This window comes from Physcomitrium patens, chromosome 23 (genome assembly GCF_059467195.1).
Source record: "Physcomitrium patens ecotype Gransden chromosome 23, ASM5946719v1, whole genome shotgun sequence".
NCBI lineage: Eukaryota > Viridiplantae > Streptophyta > Bryopsida > Funariales > Funariaceae > Physcomitrium > Physcomitrium patens.
The window spans coordinates 4,568,542-4,591,073 of record NC_143432.1 but is presented as its reverse complement, the minus strand read 5'-3'; the positions used below and the strand labels follow the sequence as shown (position 1 = coordinate 4,591,073).

Below are 22,532 nucleotides of genomic sequence, written 5' to 3'. Positions count from 1 at the left end.
AATTCATTATTACAAATACTTCCTCAATCCAAAATATTTTACTTTCTCCTATATCACTATTTATGTTTAGTTGTTTTAAAATAAGTTACTTACAAGACTTAAATGTTTACTCCGTTTTAATACATTCTTATTTTAATTTTGTATATAAGTATTTCAAGAGCATATTTTAACCTTTTAATCAAATCTAATACATAGTTTATCCTTTTCTTTTCTTTTGTTCTTACTTATTTATAGTTAAGGTGTTTATTACATGTTGGATTTTGATACATTTAAAGATTTACATATAAATATATATAAACACAGAGGAAGACAAAGAGTGCAATGACAATACTTGTAAATTCTTAAACGACAAAAACATCAGTCTATATTTCTCATGTTATTATAGGTGGCACAAGTGTGTTTTATAGTTCAGATACCACCAAAACATAAACAAATCCATTCTTATGCAATATCATGTCAAATTTGTACACATATTGTTTTTCCTGTAGAACTCCAACATCCCAAAACACCCCACAAAAGTTTCTTTGTATAAAAATATTTACATATTTGCACACGCAACACATCATCATTGTATAAATTCATAAATATACTCACATGTGTATATATATTTCAACAAAATTATTTTTGCATCAACATCGAAATTTGATAGCAATAGCCAATCACTTCAATACTTTCAGATGTTGAAGATTATGATTTTAAAATTTCGTTCATTAGGATCAGCACATTTCAGTTGATCTCTTGAAAAAGCAACAATTTGAGGGGTTTACAATGATAGTGAAGATAAGACCCCTTTGGCCAAAGTTTCCGTAGCTAAAAATATCACTTTCAAAATTACATTATATTATTAAATTTTCATACGTGGCTGTTAGTTTAACCATCAATCAGAACTTGTGGATAAATAGAATGTTTTGTTCTTGTTCGTGTTTGCAGCAAATAGAATGAAGGCAATGTAATGGGGTTGGAGGAATATTCGTCGTTGGCTAATTTATTTCGTCTTTTCAAAAGGTCATTAATAATTTGTCATCAGGTGTTCGGTATATGACAAAACATGAAACATCCGCAAATTGGCAATTTAAGTCTAAAGTACTATCATGGTTTTTGGTTTTTACTAAAAATGGCCAATCAGAATAATCATGTGTTAAGCACAAACAAAGCATCACAAAGCATTGATATTCCTCTGGAATAATACGTAATAGTGAAACCTCAATTACATGTCGAAATACCAGTTCAAAAATGTTATTACAGCCTCGTGTCTTTTCACCAAACCAACAACAATACAAAAAACCTAAGAAAAGAAGAAAGTTTATATATGTATGTATGCATGTATGTGGTTTGATACAATTTTAATTCTGTTGTACATTTCCATTCATCTACTCTGTTTTTATTTTTTATTTTATTCTATTCATTTGTTGAGATGGTTCTTTGCACTTGCACGTTGTATGATGCAAACTTTCATTTTTATTTTTATTTTTATTTTTGTGTTTTTCATTTTTAAAGATATGTTAATGTATCTTTGTGTGGATTTGTCTGATGGAAGGGGGGTACATGTTAGTGTCTCAAGACTGATTGGATTTCAAACAATGACTACTTTATCGTCATGGTTGAACTTCAACTTTTGTTATGTTTAGAAATATGTCGAGAATGCTAACGTTTGAACTTTTTTCGGTGATCTTCATTTTCACGTTCATTGCATGTTCTTATTTTGTAATCTGTTCTTTACTATCACTAACTTTTTGAACATCTGATTTGATCATTGGGGTAGTATTGAATGTAGAACTATACACAAATGCGTACACGTTTGGTTTTAAAGTTGGGTTTGAAATTTCACTCTGTATTTGAAAATCGTTTAGTTTTTTCCACGTTGCTGCAAAATCCTCAAGTTGCGACAGAAGGCTAGCTTTTATCTGTGAGGTGATTGATCCAAAAATATAAATAATAAAAAAAATCCATGTTATTTTCGATTGTATACTTTTCCTTACCTACATATTCAAGCGTCTTGATTTACAGAAGAGAAAAAGAAAAATAAACGAGGAAAGAACTGTAGAATAGATGAGGTCACAGATAGGGTTGAAATTCAAAAGTAGTTAATGATATGCTCTACGACATACATTTCCGTCAATGAAATTGCACCTTCAATCAGTTTCAAAACACATATCACTATATATATACATACATACATACATACACACACATGTTGCAACAACAACAACAAACGACATTTGGGGAGCCATTCCCGAGGCCACGACGAAGTCCACTCGCACCTCCGCTTGGAGGAAGGATGTTCAAGAGTTTTGAATAATTCCTGCGCCGGGACTCTTTGTGTGCAGCACATATGTGCCCTGGAAGCTCCAAGTTCCGAGAGGAAGAAAGTGAGAGAGAGGGGAACAGAAACAGATATAGAAAAGACAAGACCACAAATAAGAAAAGCGACGTCAGAGTGAGGAAGCGACGAAAATGGGAGCGAGAAAGACGTCGGGTACAGACCCACTCTCCCCCCACACCGCGCATGCCTTGCCCCCAGAATTAGCAATTCAGCGACGCATAATGCTTGCGTATGTGACGTTTGAATCCAGAGAGATTCAAACACCACTGGGAGGAGTGAGATTCGCCGCTCGACTTTGATGATAGATGGAAAGAGTCGACCATGTGTGTCTGTAGCTAGCTTGCTTCCTTGGCTTCTACGTGTGGCCATCCTTCCAGAAAGGCAATTTTCCCACCCTCTGCGGTGAAATCGGGTGCATGTGCTATGTTTAGAAACGATCCATTGCGTCCGCCGGTAACGAACTCGCAAGAGGTAAAAGCATCTTTTTGGTTAATTGTGGGTCACCACTGGGAGAGATAGAGCTCCCGTCCCCATTGGCGTTGCCCTCCCAGCCTAAGATCAGTCCCCTACCCCACGACGTGCGAGCAACGTGCGAAACGCAAGGCGATGGATGGGTCGTCCGTTGTTTTGTAACGTTTGCGTTATGGTCATTCTGCCACAGGGACGCGAAGGAGCTGGTCCCTGGTCGCTGGTTCTTCTGAGAGGAGCGAGTTCATGTTCCTCGTAACGCATCGCAGGAGACGCATCGCGATGCGAGTTCAGCCATGCTGCTCGAGCTCAGGGGGACGCCAGCAGTGAGAGAGCCGACTCCCCACCACCTCCGCGTCGTCACTTTACACAGCTTTAAGTCCTGCGCGCGGGATTTAGTCAAGGAATCCGCCTGCACTTTTCGAAGCCGGATCGATAGTCTCGATTTGCAACGCACAGCAGCACAGCAGCAGCACAACGCACAGCACAACGCACAGCAGCAGCACGCGAAGAAAACGTGAGCTCGGGGCATCGACGACACGATAGATGCCGCGCCTGATCCTATAAGTTATAAACTTTTGAACTCACTATTTTTTTCAATTATAAGATCAGTTGTAACTAATCTTTCTAATTTATGATACATAAAATTGACATGGCTATATATAAAAGTAAACATGTGCACACTTTTTTGCATGCCAATTGATGTATTATAAATTAGAAACAATTTGAACTAATCATGATTACATTCATTTTTTATAAAGATTTCAATTTAATTAAATATTATGTTAAACTTATAGATAGAAATTAAATGTTATTAATTTATTAATTTTCACACCTATCATATAATCAATAGAATTGCTACTAACATTTTAGTTTTTAATATATATATATATATATATTATAGACATATCTCTTACATAAAACAATTTTGAAGATAAACAAGAGGAGACAAAAACTATCTCTAATTGGTTGCATATTTAATTGTTTTCATCAAAAGTGAAATAAAATTAAAGCAATAACTCAACTTTTGATCAATGAAATATCAAAATCTGCATGTTGTTGGTGCAAATTGCTGAGAGTAGCCCTACCAGATCACTAAATGTGGAGCTCAGAAGCTCCCAATTGAGGCTACTACTATTTCATTATAATTATAATACTATTTTATATTATAACATAAGTATTAATTATGCAAAAACAATTTGGCCAATTGCACCGGTTTTGACCAGTATATATATAAATATTCACAGAGAGAAGGATCTTTTCTTTTTTTCCCCAACTTTGACCAGTTCCCAAACCAACCATGAAACATTAATAACTGGAGACCAAATAAGAAATCCTACCAGGAAGGGAACACCACGCAATGTGTGAATGAGAGCGTGTGCACGGAGTGCCCATTCACTCACTCGCGACGGTGCCAAAGCGGCGTCCGCGGCGTCGTCAGCAGTCGCGGTGCGCCTGGCATCTTTTTCCGTTGTGCTAGATCGATCCGTTTCAGCGATGAGGGACGACCAGCGTTGTTGTATTTGTTTTTGTGATTATTGTTATTGTTTATTGGTGTCTGTGACCATGCGTACTGAGAGATTCGGAAAAAGGCGACTCGGTGTGAACACTAATTCCGCGGCGTGGCATGGCAAGCCCGCCACCGCTCTGACAAACTCATAGGAACGGGAAAGGTTAGCATCGGAGGTGGGTCGAAGGTGGCAGCAATGCGGCGCAACCATGTCATTGACTTTTATCCAACTCGCTGTGGCTGCGGTGACGACTCTAGCCGTGACGAGTCGGGCCGGGTGGTGCCAATGCAACGCCCATGATTCTTTAGCCGAGGATGTCCTCATGGGCGGGCTTGGCGCCCCTGGGGGGCTAGAGCCAGTCTTCGGACTCAGATTTGACGCGCCACACTCACAGCTGGCGGTACTGTTTATGCGGGATTGGCGGGGCCATTTCCACCTGGTTGGGTGCCTGCTGGTGTGCGTCGTGGTTGGATTCGCGGCCGTGAGGGAGTGCGGAACTCATCACTCGTGCAGGTAGCTCGAATTTCGGTGAATGCTTCGTGAAGGAGGACGGTTCAGCGGGCGGGATGTAGCGATTCAGAGATGGTCTGGAACCCATGGGCCTGTGGGCATTCTGGAATTCGCGCTTGGTGATCGGTAGAGTATGGGAGGTCGGAGTTCATCGTAGCTTTTGAGTGATGCCTGTTGTGAGGATGCTCCCGTGTTGAGAAGGTGCACCCTTGCCGACACAATGCCGGTAGCTTTACTTGTTCTCGGGGTAGCGAAACGCTAATATGGTGCTTGTTTTGACGAATCGAGCTCGGGGCCATTGAAGTTGATGCCGGAATTCTTCCGTATCTGCAGTCGAGGTAGTGAGAATAGGTAGCCGGAAACATGTTCCAAACGTTTGCAACAGTTTGGGTAGGCGGATTCATTGAATTGTATAGTGTACAGTTGAGTTGGATTTGAAGAACGTTTGCAGTTTCTGAAAAATATGGTGCATGATTGCAATGGAGATCTCTAGTGCTATGGTGACCCCCACGTGTGAATAGTCCGAGTATTTCTTTTCGCTTCATCGATAATTGTGTCCGTTTCCAGTGTCGGAACTACCTCAGAGTTTCCTTGCGGTTCGCTGCCCGATGAAATTACATCATTCGATGTGGATTGCATCCTCGTACTCTCGGAGGCGTCTGAAAGTGTGGCATTGAAGCAGTACCTTCAAGCATTCTTCTAGAAAGTGGAGTTTGTATTGCTACCTGAAAAGACGCGTGAAGGTGAATGTAAGGTGCGCATGTTTCCGTCAACTGTAGTTTCTGTCACCTTAGAATACACGTCGTGTGCGATGTATCGGAGAGCCATTATTCATTGCAAACAGTCTGGATGCTTCGCGACTCTTTCACCCGACTGCTAACTGGTCTCTCCATGAGGCTGATTTATGGCATCGGGGATTACTTTTAGGTTTTTGATAAGATTTGTCCGGTGTGGATACAGGGCACTGTGTCTCTACTTGTGTTCAGTTCTAGCTTTCATGTACTTGAAGACGTTGAATCTCTCACTCTAGGATGTGGAGTAGGTTCTTCTGCATTTGCGTTGTTGTAGATTGGCTGATGTTATAATTTCTTTTCCATCGTAATTTTACACATTGTGTTCGTGACAACGTTAACATTATTCAATTTTATTAAATTTGCGGTTTCGTCTAGAGAAATTTGGTGTCGTAGCTGCTTTTCGAAACCTGTAGTGCGGTGTTTGAGTGGGTGACTATGAACTGCAGGCATCACCGGCCCTCGGGTCTTTGCCCATTTTTTGACAAAAAAAGGACTACTCAAATGTGATAATGAACTACAGCTTAGGGTAGCCAATAGCGTAACTTTGCGTTAAGTGAGAAAGAAGCTGCTCAACTAGTATCTTGTTTAGCCTCGATTGCCTGTCAGTGTTGAACTGTTATGATCGGGTGAAGCGAAACCGAACACCGCAGTGGATCTCAGTCGGTCATGGGATTGTGCTGAAATTTCCAACATCCTTGTAACTAGAGCCGAGGGGATTCTGCTTGCAGATCATGTTTATAGTCGAAACTATGAAGACACTTTTTGTTGCAAGATCATCCTTAGGCACTAGGAGGATGAATTTATAACAACGCTGGTCGATCGACCATCACCGTAGGAGCGTTACCTCTGTCATACCTTTGTAATGAAGCTTCTTTCTCACTTAACGCAACGTCATGAGAAGGTACAAGCAGGCAGTTGTTTATGTTGTTGAATCGGTTTCTCACATTTCAAGTTCAAAAGGACTAGTAAAGGTATATGGTCGGTAGTATTATTCTCGATTGTTCAATGCAATACTATCTGCAACAAGAATGGGGAAGACGTGGCTGGTCATGGTGCAGATCCTCAAGAGATCCCCTCAATAATTCAACACTGCATTTACTTCTCTCTGTGCTTACACATGGCCGTTGGGGATGAACTGCAGATTTTTGTAAAATAGCAAGAACGTATCAGCTGGAATGAGTACAGAGGAATAAGATATGGCTAGTTGTTGGAGTGATAGCCGGTTACACAAGGGTGTGAAGTCACATCTCGGTGTGATGGACACGGATGAAGTGTGGAAAATGAAACAACGTGAAGGAATGGGCAGGAAACCGGTTCGCAAATCAAACAAAGACGACTATTCCAAAGCCAAGGGTATTGCTTCTTTGACCGGAAGATCGTATCCAGTAAACCTGATGTCGGTAGTGAGCCGAGGAGCTTCTGGTAACGAGGAAAAAGCTTATGAATCTATGCAGTTTCAGCTGGACTTTAAAGCAAGTTTGATGGGAGTCCATATATATGACGAAGAAGGTGAGTTTTTTAGTAGACAGTCGTCTATGTCATCTCTGATATCAGAGAAAATCCGATCAGGAATGGCCTGCATATCTTGTGGAAGCGAAGGGCAGCAAGGACATTTGATTGATCCACGTGGTAATAAACGTGGAGTGACAATTGTTGCCACATCTATCATGTCTCATGCTGGTGTAAGAGAGCAGAGTGGCAAACCTCTAGGTGATAATGGCAGTCGTCGGGACGTGAAAGGGACCGCATCGCGTCCGGAGAAATCGAAAGCTGCGAGTGGTACGATATATCCCTCTCCACAAATTGGAAGCGATACCAACAGCAGCATTCTCAATCCGAAACATTTAAATACTGCTGATGCAAGAGCAACTGGGAAAAGGCGCCCAGGTGACAGAACTCTTGGGCAGCTATTAGGTAAATCAAGCTTTGATGGAGGGGTAGAGGCGGCGCAAATATGTTCCCGCTACCACCAACGAACTCAAAGCAGTGCTGATATTGCAGCTAAGAATGACAAATGTTCTCCGGGAAGCTGGGTTGATTCTCGTGCTAGTTGCCCTGCAGCTCTGACGTTTTCGGAGAGGTTGTTTGGATACGAATTTTCAAGAAACCTTTCGAAGAGACTAAACCTGCCTACTGAACAGTGTGCCCCATCTACTCAAGTGGGAGCCAATGAATGGCAGGATAGTAGCCACCTGGGCCGTTGCTCCATATCGGTCCATGGGATGTCTGATTATGATGATACTGACGAGGATGATATTATCATTGAAGATGATACTATTTTTCAAATATCTAACAAACTGGCATTACCTTGTTCCCGAGAACGACAGCATGGTGAAATTGCTACATCTGAAGCAAAACCAAGACCATCAGTTGAGCGTTGGTCCTCAAACAGGAAGTCATATAACTTGGATTTGAAGCAGTTGCCAGTTAAGATTTTGTCCATTGACATAAATGGAAGCAGATATCACCGTTCTGCTGATCCAGGATGTTCGAGTTTTAGAGCCAAAGTTGATGTGTCTGAACGTGACATTCCCCAGTCTAGTCTGACTTGTGGCGGTGATGTAGAGCCCAGGCGAGCAAAGATAGCGGGGGACGACCCACTCACATCAGACAGCAGGTGGTTGGAATTCGAATCGGAAATGAACGACTTTGTGTTGAATTCTGGACGCTTGAAGTCGGATAAGACACATGAACCAGATCTTGAGAAGCCCGCTTTAGAACAAGTGAAGGATGGACTCGAAAAACTTAAGAAAGATCGGACGAAAATGGACGAAGAAAACTTCCCCTTCAATACTCCGGTTGCCTCTTCTTTTCTCTTTGGAAATGGCGGAACGAAACCCCCTCAAGACGCACACAAGCAGTTCCAAGCCACCAGCCTCTCAACGATGCCCAATCCTCTAGTCCAAGAGACAGAGTTCGACACGGAGGACTTAGACCACAGCGATGCGTATCACGATCCCGATGATTGCGATGACGATGGTGGCTTCATTTCAGACACCGATTCTTCACTCACCACCTTCTCATTAGGAGCAGAAGCAGATAGTTATGGCGGTCTGCTGGACCAGCCACCCCAATATGCTTTATCCCGAAGCTTTAACTGCGTTAGAGATGTAGTCGATCACAACTTTGGGTACCTGGATATAGAATCGCTATCTGGAAGGTTTAGCGTTGATGTACGAAGAGACAAGAGGTTAGGCAAGGGAGATCTAACTGCCAGACAAGGTATTAGATTAGGCATGATGAAAGCGCAGAAGCCATCGTCCAGACGATCCCTGTCACCTTGCTTGGTTTGTCTCTCTTGTTGGCACCAACGCCCTCAGGATGCTTGACCTTGCTCTCTTTCTACCTTCATCTGGGACCAGATCCCGACGCCGTTTATTCATGCTCCTACAACCATCTATGCTCCCCTCGCGTTTCTCATTGTTTTCGATCGTCGTCGTCTTTCACGCTCGCACTAGTACACATCCTCGATCATGTGGGTTCAGCACCTGACCTTAGAAACAAACGGGGGCAAAACGCCGCTCTCCCCACAGATTTCCGGTGAGCTGTGGTGTTCCTCCTCTTGAAGTTTTATGTGAAGCCTAGCACCAGTAGTAGCATCGTTTTGGAAAGGTTGAAGCGCAGTGCCGAGTGCCCACCTAGTCATGATCTCCTAGCTCCGAAGCATGAACCTCAGCGGGAGCATGAGCTTGCGGATCTTTTCCGACAGATCATCGTCTTCTCTGGTTTCCTTATGCGCTGTCTATTTGTGAATGTAAACCTATCTTAATTGCTATGGAAATCTCTGACATGTTACACACTATAAGAAGGATTTCGTATAAAAGAGAGACAAAACAATGAAGTGATGAGGAACGATAGAATATAGAAAGGAGTCAAAAACTGGTGTCTTGTTGGATTTGTACACACTCGTGTAGTAACTATGGATTACAGGAGATGTCTCTATTGTAGAATTGCTTCTTTGTTAATTTGAGGTACAATCTCTCATTGAAAGTAATTCAAGCATATGCACAATGTATAATAGTAACATTACGTAGTAGTATTAAGTTGAAAAACAAAGCAAAAATTTCATTGTAGGACTCTTGCATCTCAGTGATTAATAGATATTATTGTTTTTAAACACATGTTTGAATTAGATTTTTCTTTTTATTTTTTAAACTAATTTTTAAAATCTTTAAAGTATTACAATTTAATTTCTTTTTCTTGTTGTGGCAATTATTTACAAAATCCACAACAAACATGAAACACAAGAATAAGTTAGTACAAATATATTTTATTTACATTGTTACAAGATTTAAATTAATTTTAAAAATAAAATTTAATAGCTATTTGTAGTAATAAAAAATATCTAAATACTTAATTATAATGCTTAAATTAATTAGCAACAACTTTATTATTATATTGGATCCATTTCTTTAAGAGTTTGATCCTTGTAGAATGTTGATTATTGTTATATATTGACATATTATAAATGTAATTAGTAGTATATTTTGTTTTAAATGTAGTTAATCAATAAAAAATTTTAAAAAATATATTTTGTGTAATTTTTTTTGTTATCAACTTTTTATTTGAAGATCAATTAATGAATTAAAAAATAATAATCTTAAATAATTTTTCTAGTAAAATGTATTGTTTGAAGATTGACAACTCATTGACTTATTTGAATTAACAACAAGCAATTTTGAGTCAAAATTCCATCCAAAAAATAAAAAAATATTAATATATAACATGGTTGTTTTGATATAGGATTTATACTAATTATGTTATATTTTATTCTCATAGAAATTAATTTATTAAAAAATAATAATGATACTATATTCTATAGTAGATATTTTAAACCTAAATGTAACTTGCATTTCTAAATTCTATTACATAACTATAATACATTCTTATATTTAAAAGATAAATTTTCTATTCTTAAAAATTCACTATTTTAATTGTGGAATTTTTTTGTAGACAATTAGTTGGTTCTTAGATGTTTTAAGGGTTAGGATTTATTATGTTGTAAACATAAAAATAAAAACTTGTAAATTTATTTAAATGTAATTATTTTAAAAAAATAGTAATAAAAATCAAATAATTCGAGTAATTATTACCAACTCTGGAATGTATATTAAATATTTAATAGGCATTATTAAATATCTATTCAATAGTTATATCTATTCAATAGTTAAAAATATTTAATAGGCATTACAATATTTGTGAAATGCCTATTAAATATTTTTTGTATTCTTCAAAGTAATATGTCATAAATATTTTGTATTAAAATCATATATTTTTAGCATATACTTGAGCAAAAAAATATAGATTATCTAATGGATTCGGACTTATAAAATCTACAAATAAAAAATATTACAACAGAAACATTTTTTGTAAATCTTATGAAGAAAAAATTTAACAATGTTGTGTTGTATAAAAACTAGCCAAAAACTTCATTGAGAATCTAGTCGTGGAAGATAAATTGTATTTGAATCAAATAAAGAATCTAAAAATCATAATAAAATTTTAAACAAACCTTAATTTAACCTTAATAATTATAGTCAAACCTCAATCAAATTATAAAGAATCTTAATATAATAATAAAAAGAATCATTATATAATTCATTAAAAAAAACATCAAAGAAATCATAAGTAATATTAAAAAGAATCCTAAAGTAATGCTAAAGAATTCATAAAGAAGTTATATAGAAATCTTTTAAAAAAATAAAGAAAGCTTACAAATTTCCTGCAAAAATTGTAAAGGATCCTTAAAAAAAATATTATAAAATAAATCATTATATATATATATATATATATATATATATATATATAGTCTAAAAAAGTTATATAAATTCTAAAAAAATAAAATTCTAAAGAAGTTATAAAGAAATTCTAAAGAAACTCTAATTAAACCTTAAACAAATCTAACTAAATCCTAAATAAACTTTTAAAAATTTAATAAATCCCTAAAAAAATCCTAACAAATTCTAAATAAATTTTAATAAAATTCTAAAATATTCTAGTGAAATATTAATGAAATCCAAATCAAAATATAACCAACTTTAACCTATCCTAAGGTAGGCTTAAAACCTCAATAACTATTTATCAAACCATTGATTTTTCTTAAATATTTTGCAAACATTACTATGTAATAATTAACAACAAGCATAACAATTAAAAGAAGAATCCAACTTACCAATTGGAAGAAAAAGCTCCTTAATTGCTTGGATGTTAGCTATCTTCTTTCTCAAACCTTCATGTTCAACTTCAACAACAATAAGTCTTTATTGAACTATTCATTTGCACAAAAATTTAGAAATTTTTTTAAAAAAATAATTCACAACCCTCTCATAAAAATTTGTGTTAAGCCAACCAAAATATGACTCAAAATCAAAGAAACCTTTTCAATCCAAATCTAAATTCCAAGATTCTAATCCGATTGGATTTTAATAACCTTATATCTAAATGTTAGATTGAGTTCAAATTCACAAAAAATTAAAAAAAATAGGTGTACAAGTCTACAAATTTTCACCTGTTAATATGCTAGAATGCTAATAGAATTTAAAAACATATAAACTCTCTTTTATTTCTCAAAAACTCAAACCACTTAAAACACCTTTCACTTTGAAAAGCTCTCAAAATTTTAATATTAGCCTACATCACTCAAAATCAACATACAATCAAATCCTATTATGTTTTTTTTCTCTAATCTTGCTCTCCAATCAACAAAAGAACTTTGGATTTGTCATAAGAGTATGGTTTTGTACCTTAGAGCCTGATTTTGATCTAAGATTATAATTGGTCCTCTCTAAGTATTAATGTCTAGTTATTCTAAGTAAATTTTATCAAAATGTACTATTTATTTCTATCTTAAGATGCCTATTATGCTAATTTTGATAATCTACCTTGTTATATCTTGCTTATAGCTTTAGAAGGAAAGTAGAAGCCTATTTTATAAAAATACACCATTTGTACTTATTAATTTTACTACTCCTTTGACTATTATTTATATTTCCAAGGTAAATTGCTATTATGTTTTGAAATAAGATCTTCTATAATATAATTTTTTCTTCTCTCTTTTATCCAATAGGCATGTTTCAATACAACAACAAGTAACATGATTATTGCTTTACATATTATCATTTTGGATTAAAATCTTTATTTTTGATATTAATGGTAATTTTAAAGAACATATAGACATCTTAGTACATTGTGACTAATAACAATTAATATCTTCAATTTTTTAAAATTTAACATTTGTATAAGTTTTATACTTCTATAAAAATATTTTTTATATTAAAAAATATTAACAATTTATTAGTACTATATAATATATATATGCATATATAGAACATTGTGAGAATATTAAAGAATAAATAAAATTTTAATTTTAAGTGTCTTAAACTTATAGCTTATAGGCATGATATACAAAGACTAAGTAATAATTACAAATTTTAATTTGCTTTACTACAAGATAGTTTGTATATTTTGAACTAATGCAAATTATTGAAGAATGAGAGTGTTTATTGGTGATTTTTTTTATTGTATAATATTCCTTCCACTTTTAAAAACTCTTATTATTATATAGATTATTGAAGACTGATCTCTAGATTGAATTATGGGATTAAAGAAATTTTAAGAAATAAATCAGATGGTACAGATTAGAGAGGTTGTAGAGCTTGTATAGTTTTAAATATGGCTTTTGTTAGATTTTAATGATACTATTAATAGAACAGATAATACTTATACCTTTTGTTTTTAGTATTCCAAGTTAAGGATTAAGTTGTTCTTTAAACTTTTAAAATGAAGTCTACTAATATTGGTTATTCCCTTTATACATCTTTTTACAAGAACACCTTCATTGCAATAAGTGAAATACATATAAAAGTTGTAGTAGTGCCTATTCAATAGCATATATCATGGATAGTGTTATAACATGATTTATACATTGTTGTTACATTGATGGATATGTTTGGAGATTGTTTTCAATTGTAACAACTGCAAAATTGTTGTTACATTGATGGATATGTTTGGAGATTGTTTTCAATTGTAACAACTGCAAAATTGTTGTTACATTGATGGATATGTTTGGAGATTGTTTTCAATTGTAACAACTGCAAAATTGTTGTTACATTGATGGATATGTTTGGAGATTGTTTTCAATTGTAACAACTGCAAAATTGTTGTTACATTGATGGATATGTTTGGAGATTGTTTTCAATTGTAACAACTGCAAAATATCAAAATGGAGGTTCATTAAGTATTTACCATCAGATGTTAATTTATTAAATCATTCAAAATTTATTCTAACATGTAAGTATAATTTTTTTATAACACATCAAAATAAACATTTGAATTATTAGATAAATGGTGAAAAATTATAAATACTCTTATATATTTAGCTGATAAGTAAATGTTATTAATTAGAAATAAACATGTTACAAAAAACACATTGGTAATCTATCAACATACTACTATGTAGTTATGTTTTTATTCTTTAATTTTTTTTCATGCAATCTTTGATCTATGTGTATAAATTTTAAATGCCAAATAAAATTTTAAATAAACTTTTTGAAGTTTTATAAGTCAATAAATGTTTAGATAAAGATGTCACAGATGATGAATTATTCATCACAAACTTACATATTTACATGTAACATTTAAAGACAAAGTTGAGTGAAATCAACTAAAAAATACAAATATCAATCTAGCAATCAACTGTTTTAACTATCCTCATATTTACAACATGTTCATGTAAATTTCGTTATTCATTTAACGAATTCAAAAACTATATTTGCAAGTAACTCAATCAAGGTTTTTGATGGTAATTGGATTATTAATTTCTTAAAATAAATTTCGAAGTAAAATCTAAATGATCATACAATCTTTTAGAATTGATGTTGTTATGTGCTTCTGTCTTTTGCAATGAAGTAAATACCCCCCCACACACACACACACACACACAATTAGTTGCACAATTATCACTAATCCCCATAAATGCCGGTTCTTAATTATTATTAAGTGTCCATGCCATGACCATCGTTTGTGTAGGAGTTCAATTAAGAGTTGCTCCAATGGCTTTTGGCCTTTGTTAGCTGACATTGAACTGGACCCATGCTACATTTCCTGGCAAATCCCCAAAAGACAGTTGATCATTTTCTATACCTGTACTCACCCATTTATTAACTGGGGATTGAGAGACATGAGATTCCAATGACAGCTCAGGGAACACGTTCTCAAAGGAATAGAACGCGAGGTAGTAGGCTTTTTATTAAGGGCCGTGTCCAGGGAACGCCACTAAACTAGGAGTATTCGAACGGCAGGGTCGGAATTCCGGACCTAGTTCACGACCTTGCCTCGGGTCCAGAATTAGAATGGGAAACGGTAGCCTCGTAGAGCCGTTGGTCCCCGACTTGGGCTGAGCCTCCCCGAGCCTCCCTTCATGTGGCCTTGCTCCGCTCCAGACCTCACTCTCATGTCTGTTTGCGTTGTCGATTTTTCTTCTACCTCCAGCCCTTTGCTTTGATTGTCGTGCCGGCTCGAGATCGAAGACACCGTTGTTGCTTCGGTTCGGTTTTTCATATCGTAGAGCTACCTCGCAGGATTTTTTTGACGAGTTTTGAGCCTTTTCGAAGGCGAGCGCATTCCGTTGAGGTCGTTGAGTCCTTCAGCACCCGAAATCGGTGTCAGAAGCTGGTTTACTTCAAATTTGTAGGCGAACGAGCAGGCGCGCCTTCGGTAGTAGAGTCTGTTTCCTTCCTTTCTTCCTTTCTTTTTTGTGCCTGGGGGGGAGCATTGTAGGGAGCAGTTTTGGTTTCGGGTAATTTTGAGGTTTGTGTTCGCTGTGCTGCGGTTGAGAGGTTTAGGAGTGAGTCAAAGAGCTAGGGTCATTTTCTCTTGGCTGAGTCGGACCTGCCTGAGCATCCCTGCGGATACACTTGGCGATTTCTTTATCGAATCTCCATGTCCGGATCTTGCGTGGATAGTTTGTGGCGTAGAAACTTTGGTTTGGAGAGAGGCAGTAGTTTTGTATGACAACGCTTAAAAATAACTAACATTATGGGAAGGTTCGAATCATTGGCGGGGCAACTGCCAAATTGATTAAACCTTCAATTGGATCCCTACCAGGCACATGTAGTTGCTATCGGGTTTTCTATCCCTTAGAGGAAATGCCAATGACTGCTTGCACACATTGGCTGGTGCTAATTCAAGAAAGTGCTCGTGTGTCTTGGTTCACCTCGGTAATGATTTCTGAATGTCGTCGTCTCCTTACCGAAAAGGTATTCAACAGAAAATAGATTCTCTAGGACAACCTCCGCTCAGTAACTCGGGTTTTCCGATCTACAGGAACTAGCACGCTTCACTCTGTCCGAGATTTGCAGCATGAACGTCGAAAATACCTCATCAATAAGAATGTCCCCCTGAACTAGCTTTGTATCCGTGTTTCTGTGACGTTAATTTTACATTCGTTCCGCTGTTAGTGGGACATATACTCTTATCGAGTTTCCGTAGAATTTCCTATTCGTTCAATGTACGTTGCGGATTTGATTGTCGCCCTTTGTTCCCTGGCCTATTCCAGTATCTAGAACCTCCCAAATTGTCACTGTAGACGTCCTGCTGGTCCACTGTACATTGACACCAGATTAAAGAGAGAATTCCTTCCACGACAGGTACTCAAAGTTTTCTATCAATGAGTGCAGGAGAAGCCTGAACTCCTTGCGCATCGTAGGAGTCAACATTTCAGTGTGTATTAATCTTATCTCATACAGTTGTTAACGTTTGAGGAAGTAATGGTTGGGGAAAGGACGGGAAGGCAGACGTTGGGAACAGCGTCGTCTCATAGGCGCCGTCTGTCCAATATTACTAACCTCATCAATGGCGGTAGCTGGTCTAACGAGAATGATCTTGTTAAAAATACTTGCGGCTCCACTGAATTGCAGCTCCAACAGGTGATTCTCTGTTTCCTCGTTTCTCGGGATTGAACATCAAGCCATTGCATGCTCCCCGTTCTGAATACATAGAATTAGTAGTGATAAAATTTATATCTTAACACATGTCGATTTTACGGGCGTGTGGTTGGAAAGGCTCACCGTGGGTCTGTCCGTGGTGCTGGAACTAATCCTGAACTCGATTGCGAGCAGGAGATCAAGAGGCTTGAGCAGATCAACATCGAGAAGGATCTAGTTATTGCGGAAAAAGAGTATCCTACCAAATCTTCTAGGCTTGTTAAACTCGTGCTATTGTCTCAATTGAAATTTACTTCGATTGAGGCACACACATTCTAATGTCGGCTGTAGTTACTTCGTAGTGGACACGTGCTAATTTTAAAGAGCAAATATAATTTGGAGTGCATAATTGATAGTTTTTAGCGTACTTCTCCAATCTCATTAGACTACTTCGTTAGTTGTTCATTACCAAACGTCTTTATATGGTTGATGCTATGCAGAAATTAATATGATGTGCTGTGTTGGAAAACTTAATCAATCTCCTCAGACACGAGATAGAATCCCAAAAGTCCTTTATGCACAAGATGCAACGAGATTTTTACGCTAATATCTACAAGCGATCTCAGCAAAATGAGGATATTATCGGTTTCAACACTCGTCTCTCCAAGGTTGGTTTCCAAACTTTGTTCTCGTAATTGTGCCTCCCGTAGCAATCACCCCCCTTATTCGCAACTGCACCGTCCAAATGGGTGTGATGTGTACTTTAGTCAGCTCCGTGTCAAATTCTATTACCTCATGACCTCTCTCGTAAGACAGACTAAGGACAAAGACAGTATGTTACATCTTCCATGACAACGCACCTTACCTATACTGGCCCTCATTGGCTCTGTGAGCTGAACCCTTCTAGTTTGGATTAAATTGCTTTTACCTCCCCTCTTACGTCTAAGTCAGAGAGAGAGAGAGAGAGAGAGAGAGAGAGAGAGGGAGAGAGGGAGAGAGGGAGAGAAGTTTTTTGGATTTAAATGACAGTAGAATTTCTCCATGTGTTTCTTTTGCTGTTTGGCTGTATGGCAGGAGCTCAGCACTGTGCGCGAGCAAGTAAGCGCCCATCCTAATCAACCATCCAATACTGTCCTGTGCTTTCATGCATTGTCTTACTGCTATATGCTCCCAGTTTACCTTCTCGACCATGTTTGATCTGGGCTTGACCTTTTACCTCGTTAACAGCTGAAAATGTTACACCATGAGTATACACAAATGACCATTGTGTACAAAGTTAATGAGAGCGAGCTGCAGGTATTGAACCGAGTGCTTCATTCACTTGCTTTCGATTCCGAGGATAATTCATTTCAAAACAATGAGACTATCCACTGTTTTGTTCTTACATCTGTAGGCTGAGTGGTTTTATTATAATGACATCAGTAGTACGAGACAACCTCAGATGCTCACTACATTATAGTCGTTATCAATTCTGAAGAGAGTGATCTTTGCCGAGTATCATGGATACTAAGCTTTTCGGCTCTCAACCAGACGAGACTTGCAGAGGCTCAAGAACAGCTGAGGCGGGTGTGCGAAGAGAAGGAGAAGGTAAATAATGTCAGAATGATCGCGGTGTTTTCTTGATTACCTAGCTTGTATCCTGAAATTTGTTTGTAATATTAGTGGTGTATGTTTCATCAGCCTCGTGAATTACAGACAAGGGACTTTACTATTAGTTTATCCGATCATCTCAAGTGACTCGACAATATGTGCCAAGCAGTACTCGAATGTTTCGATATAGAAGCTGATGAACTTTGTGTCTTCCAGGCTTCCCATGAACCGTTGAATTCCGACGGGGTGCCACCGACCGTCGTAAGGCGAACACGTAATTCCTCTGCACGAAGGCACTCAATGACATTAGGAGGTGATTGCTTTTGCTGGAGCGTCACTGATCTTCTCCCGACATTTGTGCCTTTCCGTTATGCAAGTTATTTTCGTATTTCATTCGAAAAGTTGTAATTGGTTTTTTTATATATGAACGTGATCAATCGCAGTGGGACTTGAGACAGACATCTGGAATCCATCAACAAATACACATTCTATGAGCAGCCTTGACACCTCTGCAGTTACAACAAGGTAATAGTATTTCAGAAACACATAGTGGTAATATGAGAAGCATCGCCAGTCGATTAATTGTAGTGTTCTCCTCACATCCTGTACTTTCTGTGGTGCCGATGGACTGGAAACGAGTTCTAGTGGATTCCATAATGAGTGCTAGTACCTAAACTTCCGTAGAAACATTGGATTCCATTCTTTGTAAGATTGCTAGTGTCATCTGACTGCATCTCCCGGAGAACTCTTTTCTTCCGCTGGCATGTGCTATTGATCTTGTGATAGCCTTCTCGTACTTATGTGGAACAAAGATTCACAATGTTTTACATATTTTTGCAGAGGTGGGGTGCGTCAGAAAGCGGGTACACTGCCTCAGAAAGATACCTCTGTGAAGTTAAAGATTAGGCAACACGATTGCGCGTCTGTGCCCATTATAGGTAATGTCCCATCACGCTCTAGAGTCTCCCATCTAATCTCTGTTTGTGCAATGTCTTGATCCAATGTGCATCAGGTCATGATGAATGATAATCACATCCTGACATTCTCGGAAGGGTTTTTGCGGCTCTTACGCCCTTACACTGCAGTATCTTCTAGCGCGTTATTTTTATGAGGTCATATGCGCGATAGTTGCCTTTACCAGAAGTGAAACTTCATAGCGTCCTTGAAATTGGTCTCTCAGAGGTTGCAGCCTAGCTCGCCGATACGCTGACTTAGTATTTACTTCCTCATTCGTAGAGACCAAATCTATGATGTGCTCACAGTGCCTTATTTCAATGCTCCAGTTCCTGCGTGCACAACCAAGCGGTATAACAACCGGTACGGCCATCTCTATAACTTGGAGCCAATGCAAGAAGTCGAGGAATCTGAGGCTCTATCATCGAGCAACAGTACTTCTCGTCTCCCTCGAGGCAACCCATGCTTGGAATCTTTGTCTAGCGAGGTTGTGGAGAGGGAGAGTTCTGCAAACTATGAATCTTTTAGCGAAGGTCAAAGAGCTGGCGAGATAACCTCCACCAGTGAATGTAACGAAGCCAGAGTAACTCACTCCTCTGAACCGAGACTTTCAGTTAAGGTCAGTAAGAACCATTGCGAAAAGAATCCCCCACCAGCGCGGCCCAACACTCCTCAACGAAGATCGGCTTCTCAACCTACAACCCCTCGCAACAGGAGTGAAATTCAAGTGGCATTACAGGTATGTGTGAAGACTCCAGTATTTCCAGATTATCTTAGTTAAGCCCACCACATGACAAACACTTGGTAATTTGGTACTTGGTAATGTGGTGGTTTATAATGATTGATTTGCAACGCCGCAGAGGAAAGCTTCTTCGCAACCTAGTACGCCTGGATCCACTTCCCCAGTCCAACATACGCATTCACTTCCAGCCTCGAGATCTTCCTTAAGTAGAACAAGGGGGTCGTCTCCCTCTAAACACATAGAATCAGATCAATTGCAACCTCCGTCAAGAACGTCCGTTGGGGGGCGACCTTCAAGACGAGCATCCGTTGGGGTGGTTTCGTACAAGGAGCCTTCCTTAATCACTAAGATGCGGAGACCTAACTGACCTCCAATTAGCACTCTAATTTTGAGCATTGTGTTTTGGAGATTTTTTGCAGCCAGAATTGCTGCTTGGTGGCGAAAATTGCAAACAACCCCGTTTCATGACCACGGTAATTCTCTAATCAGAGAACCGCTCTGAAACTATCAAATCGTCCTTTCTGGTGCTTGAAATATGTTTCTAGGTGTTTTCTGAATCTATCACCGCTTCGAAATTCAGTGCACTCCTTTGTTCACCAGAAGTTGCATCTGCTGAGCACTGATATTCTTCAAGCACCCTCATACCTTCAGTGATTGCTGAAAGGTCAATTGTAAATTTTTAATTCGATAACAATCTCCTCCATAGTATGTGCACATGCTATAGTAAAAGCAACTGATGGTGAAGAACACTCTGATTAGGGAGAAATGTCTACACTTATGCCAAAGTGCTCGTAGATAATACTGATTCTAATTAGCAGAGTTATGTGGCTGAGCATTCACACAGCGAAACCGTGTGATTTTCATACTTTGCTAAACGGCAACATGTGCCATTTCTGCCAGAGTGTTCAGCAGATGTAATGCACCATGTGCATGAATCTTCTGTGAATGCAAGCGAGGTGGTCTTATCTTTCATCCGCTCATTGATTGTCAGACGGCCAACCAAGCCACTCTTGTACATAGAACTTGACATCGTTTGCCACACTATCCCATCCTTCACAGAATCTCTATGAAAATATTATCCGCACGCAGACTGTCTGCAGTCTATATTTGCTAGTCTTCCACCATTTCTAGAATCACATGTGTTGATGACGAATTCCTTAATGTCGTGAGAGTTTGGAAAACAATCTACAGCGTGGTCCATTACATTTTTACGCGTATCGTCTATTACAATTCTTCTTAGTATCAGAGGTTTACTTTTTACGTTTCCAAATGCATGAGATGAGTGTAAATACCTACTGGTGAACGAATTCACTCTAAATGTTGATTTTCTCTTCCAAAATCGAGGGACATGTTGCAAGTTATCTTTGTTAATACACCAAAATAACTTAAATACACCGCGAATTTAATAGCTGCATTTTAAAAGATAACTCTAGTTGAAGCATTGCATCAACAGACTTGTACGCGTGAAAAATATCGGATATATCACCTAATATGCCGTAATTGAGTTCATTTTCTAGATCTTCTTCTGAACCATTGAAATCTTGGTGTAGAAAATATGTAGCAATTATTATTTATTTGTTTTATAGCATTTCATTGCATGCTTAATAATTTTAAAAATAAATTAAGAAGCCATGTACTTTTAAGATGGAATTAATTACATCTCTAATCCAAATGTTTCCAAAGCCTTTCCATAGATTCTTGATTGTATGCTGATTTTGTAAGACTCTGGTTGTGTAAGACAAATTTGGCTTTGAATGCAAAAAGAAATACAACCACCTTCTACTTCAGAACCACAACAACTATTGGCAAAGGAAACAAGAACATAACAATGAATTCACTCTTTCTATGGAAATTGTTATTGAAATTCAATGCCTTTAATTCTTATAAGAAAATCCCTATATAAATTGTTCTTTTTTTTAAAAGTTTTAGAAAGTTTGTATAAGAAAAGTTTTAGCCAATTAGTGGACATGAATTTTTAATATTTCAAAATAATTACATAAATTATTTAGACAAATTTGTGGTTATTATTATTTTTATGGATGGTAAACCTTCAAACCTATAATCAAAAAAATTCAACCTACCAATCACCTATAGACAAGTCTATGAATTTTCTAAGAAGCTTTTCTATAAGATATTGTCAAATTTATCTACTTTTATTTACTTCTACCTATTCATATTATCTAGGTAATTATTAAAGTAAATATGGATGTCTGTGATATAAGTTAGTCAAATCTTCTTACTCTTCTAAGCTTTAGAATAATCAAACTTAATTAGTTAAAATATCAAACAAAATAGAATATAAATATATATTTTAAATGATAAAATTCCTATTTCTTTTGCAACACAATTAAGGATATAAATAGATATAAAAATCTTAAAAGTTTATTAATAAAGATTTTTATTTTTCATCTTTGATCAATTAAATTTTAGTCCTTAATTACCTATTTTATTTTAATACATATTCTAACTAATTAATTCTATATTTTCTAAGATCAATGCCCAATGCTTATATATAATATAATTATAAGGTTATTTAGTTGTTTCTTACCTATTAGAAAAAAAAAATGCATTGTAGATAAAAATCATAAATTAATGTAGATTTAAATCTTATAATTCAATCTCTTCTATCTAATCAATATTTTCTTATACAAACTAATTTCTTGTAGAATCTTTGATTGGATTGAGAGCTTTAACAACACTAAAAATCTATAGCCAAGT

At 37.1% G+C, this 22,532-nt stretch overlaps 2 protein-coding genes across 7 annotated transcripts; both read left to right on the top strand.

The window, feature by feature from the left end:
* The first annotated feature begins 4,805 nt into the window (after nt 1-4,805).
* On the top strand, nt 4,806-9,381 carry LOC112275514 (uncharacterized). Of its 2 annotated transcripts, XM_024505927.3 has the most exons (3): nt 4,848-5,566; nt 6,335-6,507; nt 6,748-9,381. In XM_024505927.3, exon 3 carries the CDS (start codon nt 6,803-6,805, stop codon nt 8,933-8,935), a length of 2,133 nt encoding a protein of 710 aa, XP_024361695.1. In that variant the 5' UTR covers nt 4,848-5,566; nt 6,335-6,507; nt 6,748-6,802; the 3' UTR covers nt 8,936-9,381. The 2 variants fall into 2 exon arrangements, with proteins under 2 accessions (XP_024361696.1, XP_024361695.1); XM_024505928.3 differs by lacking the exon at nt 6,335-6,507 and having other exon boundaries at nt 4,806-5,566.
* A 5,681-nt stretch (nt 9,382-15,062) lies between these two features.
* On the top strand, nt 15,063-20,804 carry LOC112275466 (uncharacterized). Of its 5 annotated transcripts, XM_024505796.3 has the most exons (12): nt 15,063-15,320; nt 16,283-16,531; nt 16,724-16,782; nt 17,076-17,196; nt 17,603-17,626; nt 17,756-17,824; nt 18,059-18,115; nt 18,335-18,431; nt 18,562-18,643; nt 18,959-19,056; nt 19,402-19,811; nt 19,933-20,804. In XM_024505796.3, the coding sequence occupies exons 2-12, from the start codon at nt 16,373-16,375 to the stop codon at nt 20,179-20,181; spliced, it is 1,425 nt and encodes a 474-aa protein (XP_024361564.1). In that variant the 5' UTR covers nt 15,063-15,320; nt 16,283-16,372; the 3' UTR covers nt 20,182-20,804. The 5 variants fall into 5 exon arrangements, with proteins under 5 accessions (XP_024361564.1, XP_090102789.1, XP_090102791.1 ...); XM_090246663.1 differs by having other exon boundaries at nt 15,076-16,531; nt 18,577-18,643; XM_090246665.1 differs by lacking the exon at nt 15,063-15,320 and having other exon boundaries at nt 16,237-16,531; nt 18,335-18,392; nt 18,577-18,643.
* The last annotated feature ends 1,728 nt before the right edge of the window (nt 20,805-22,532 follow it).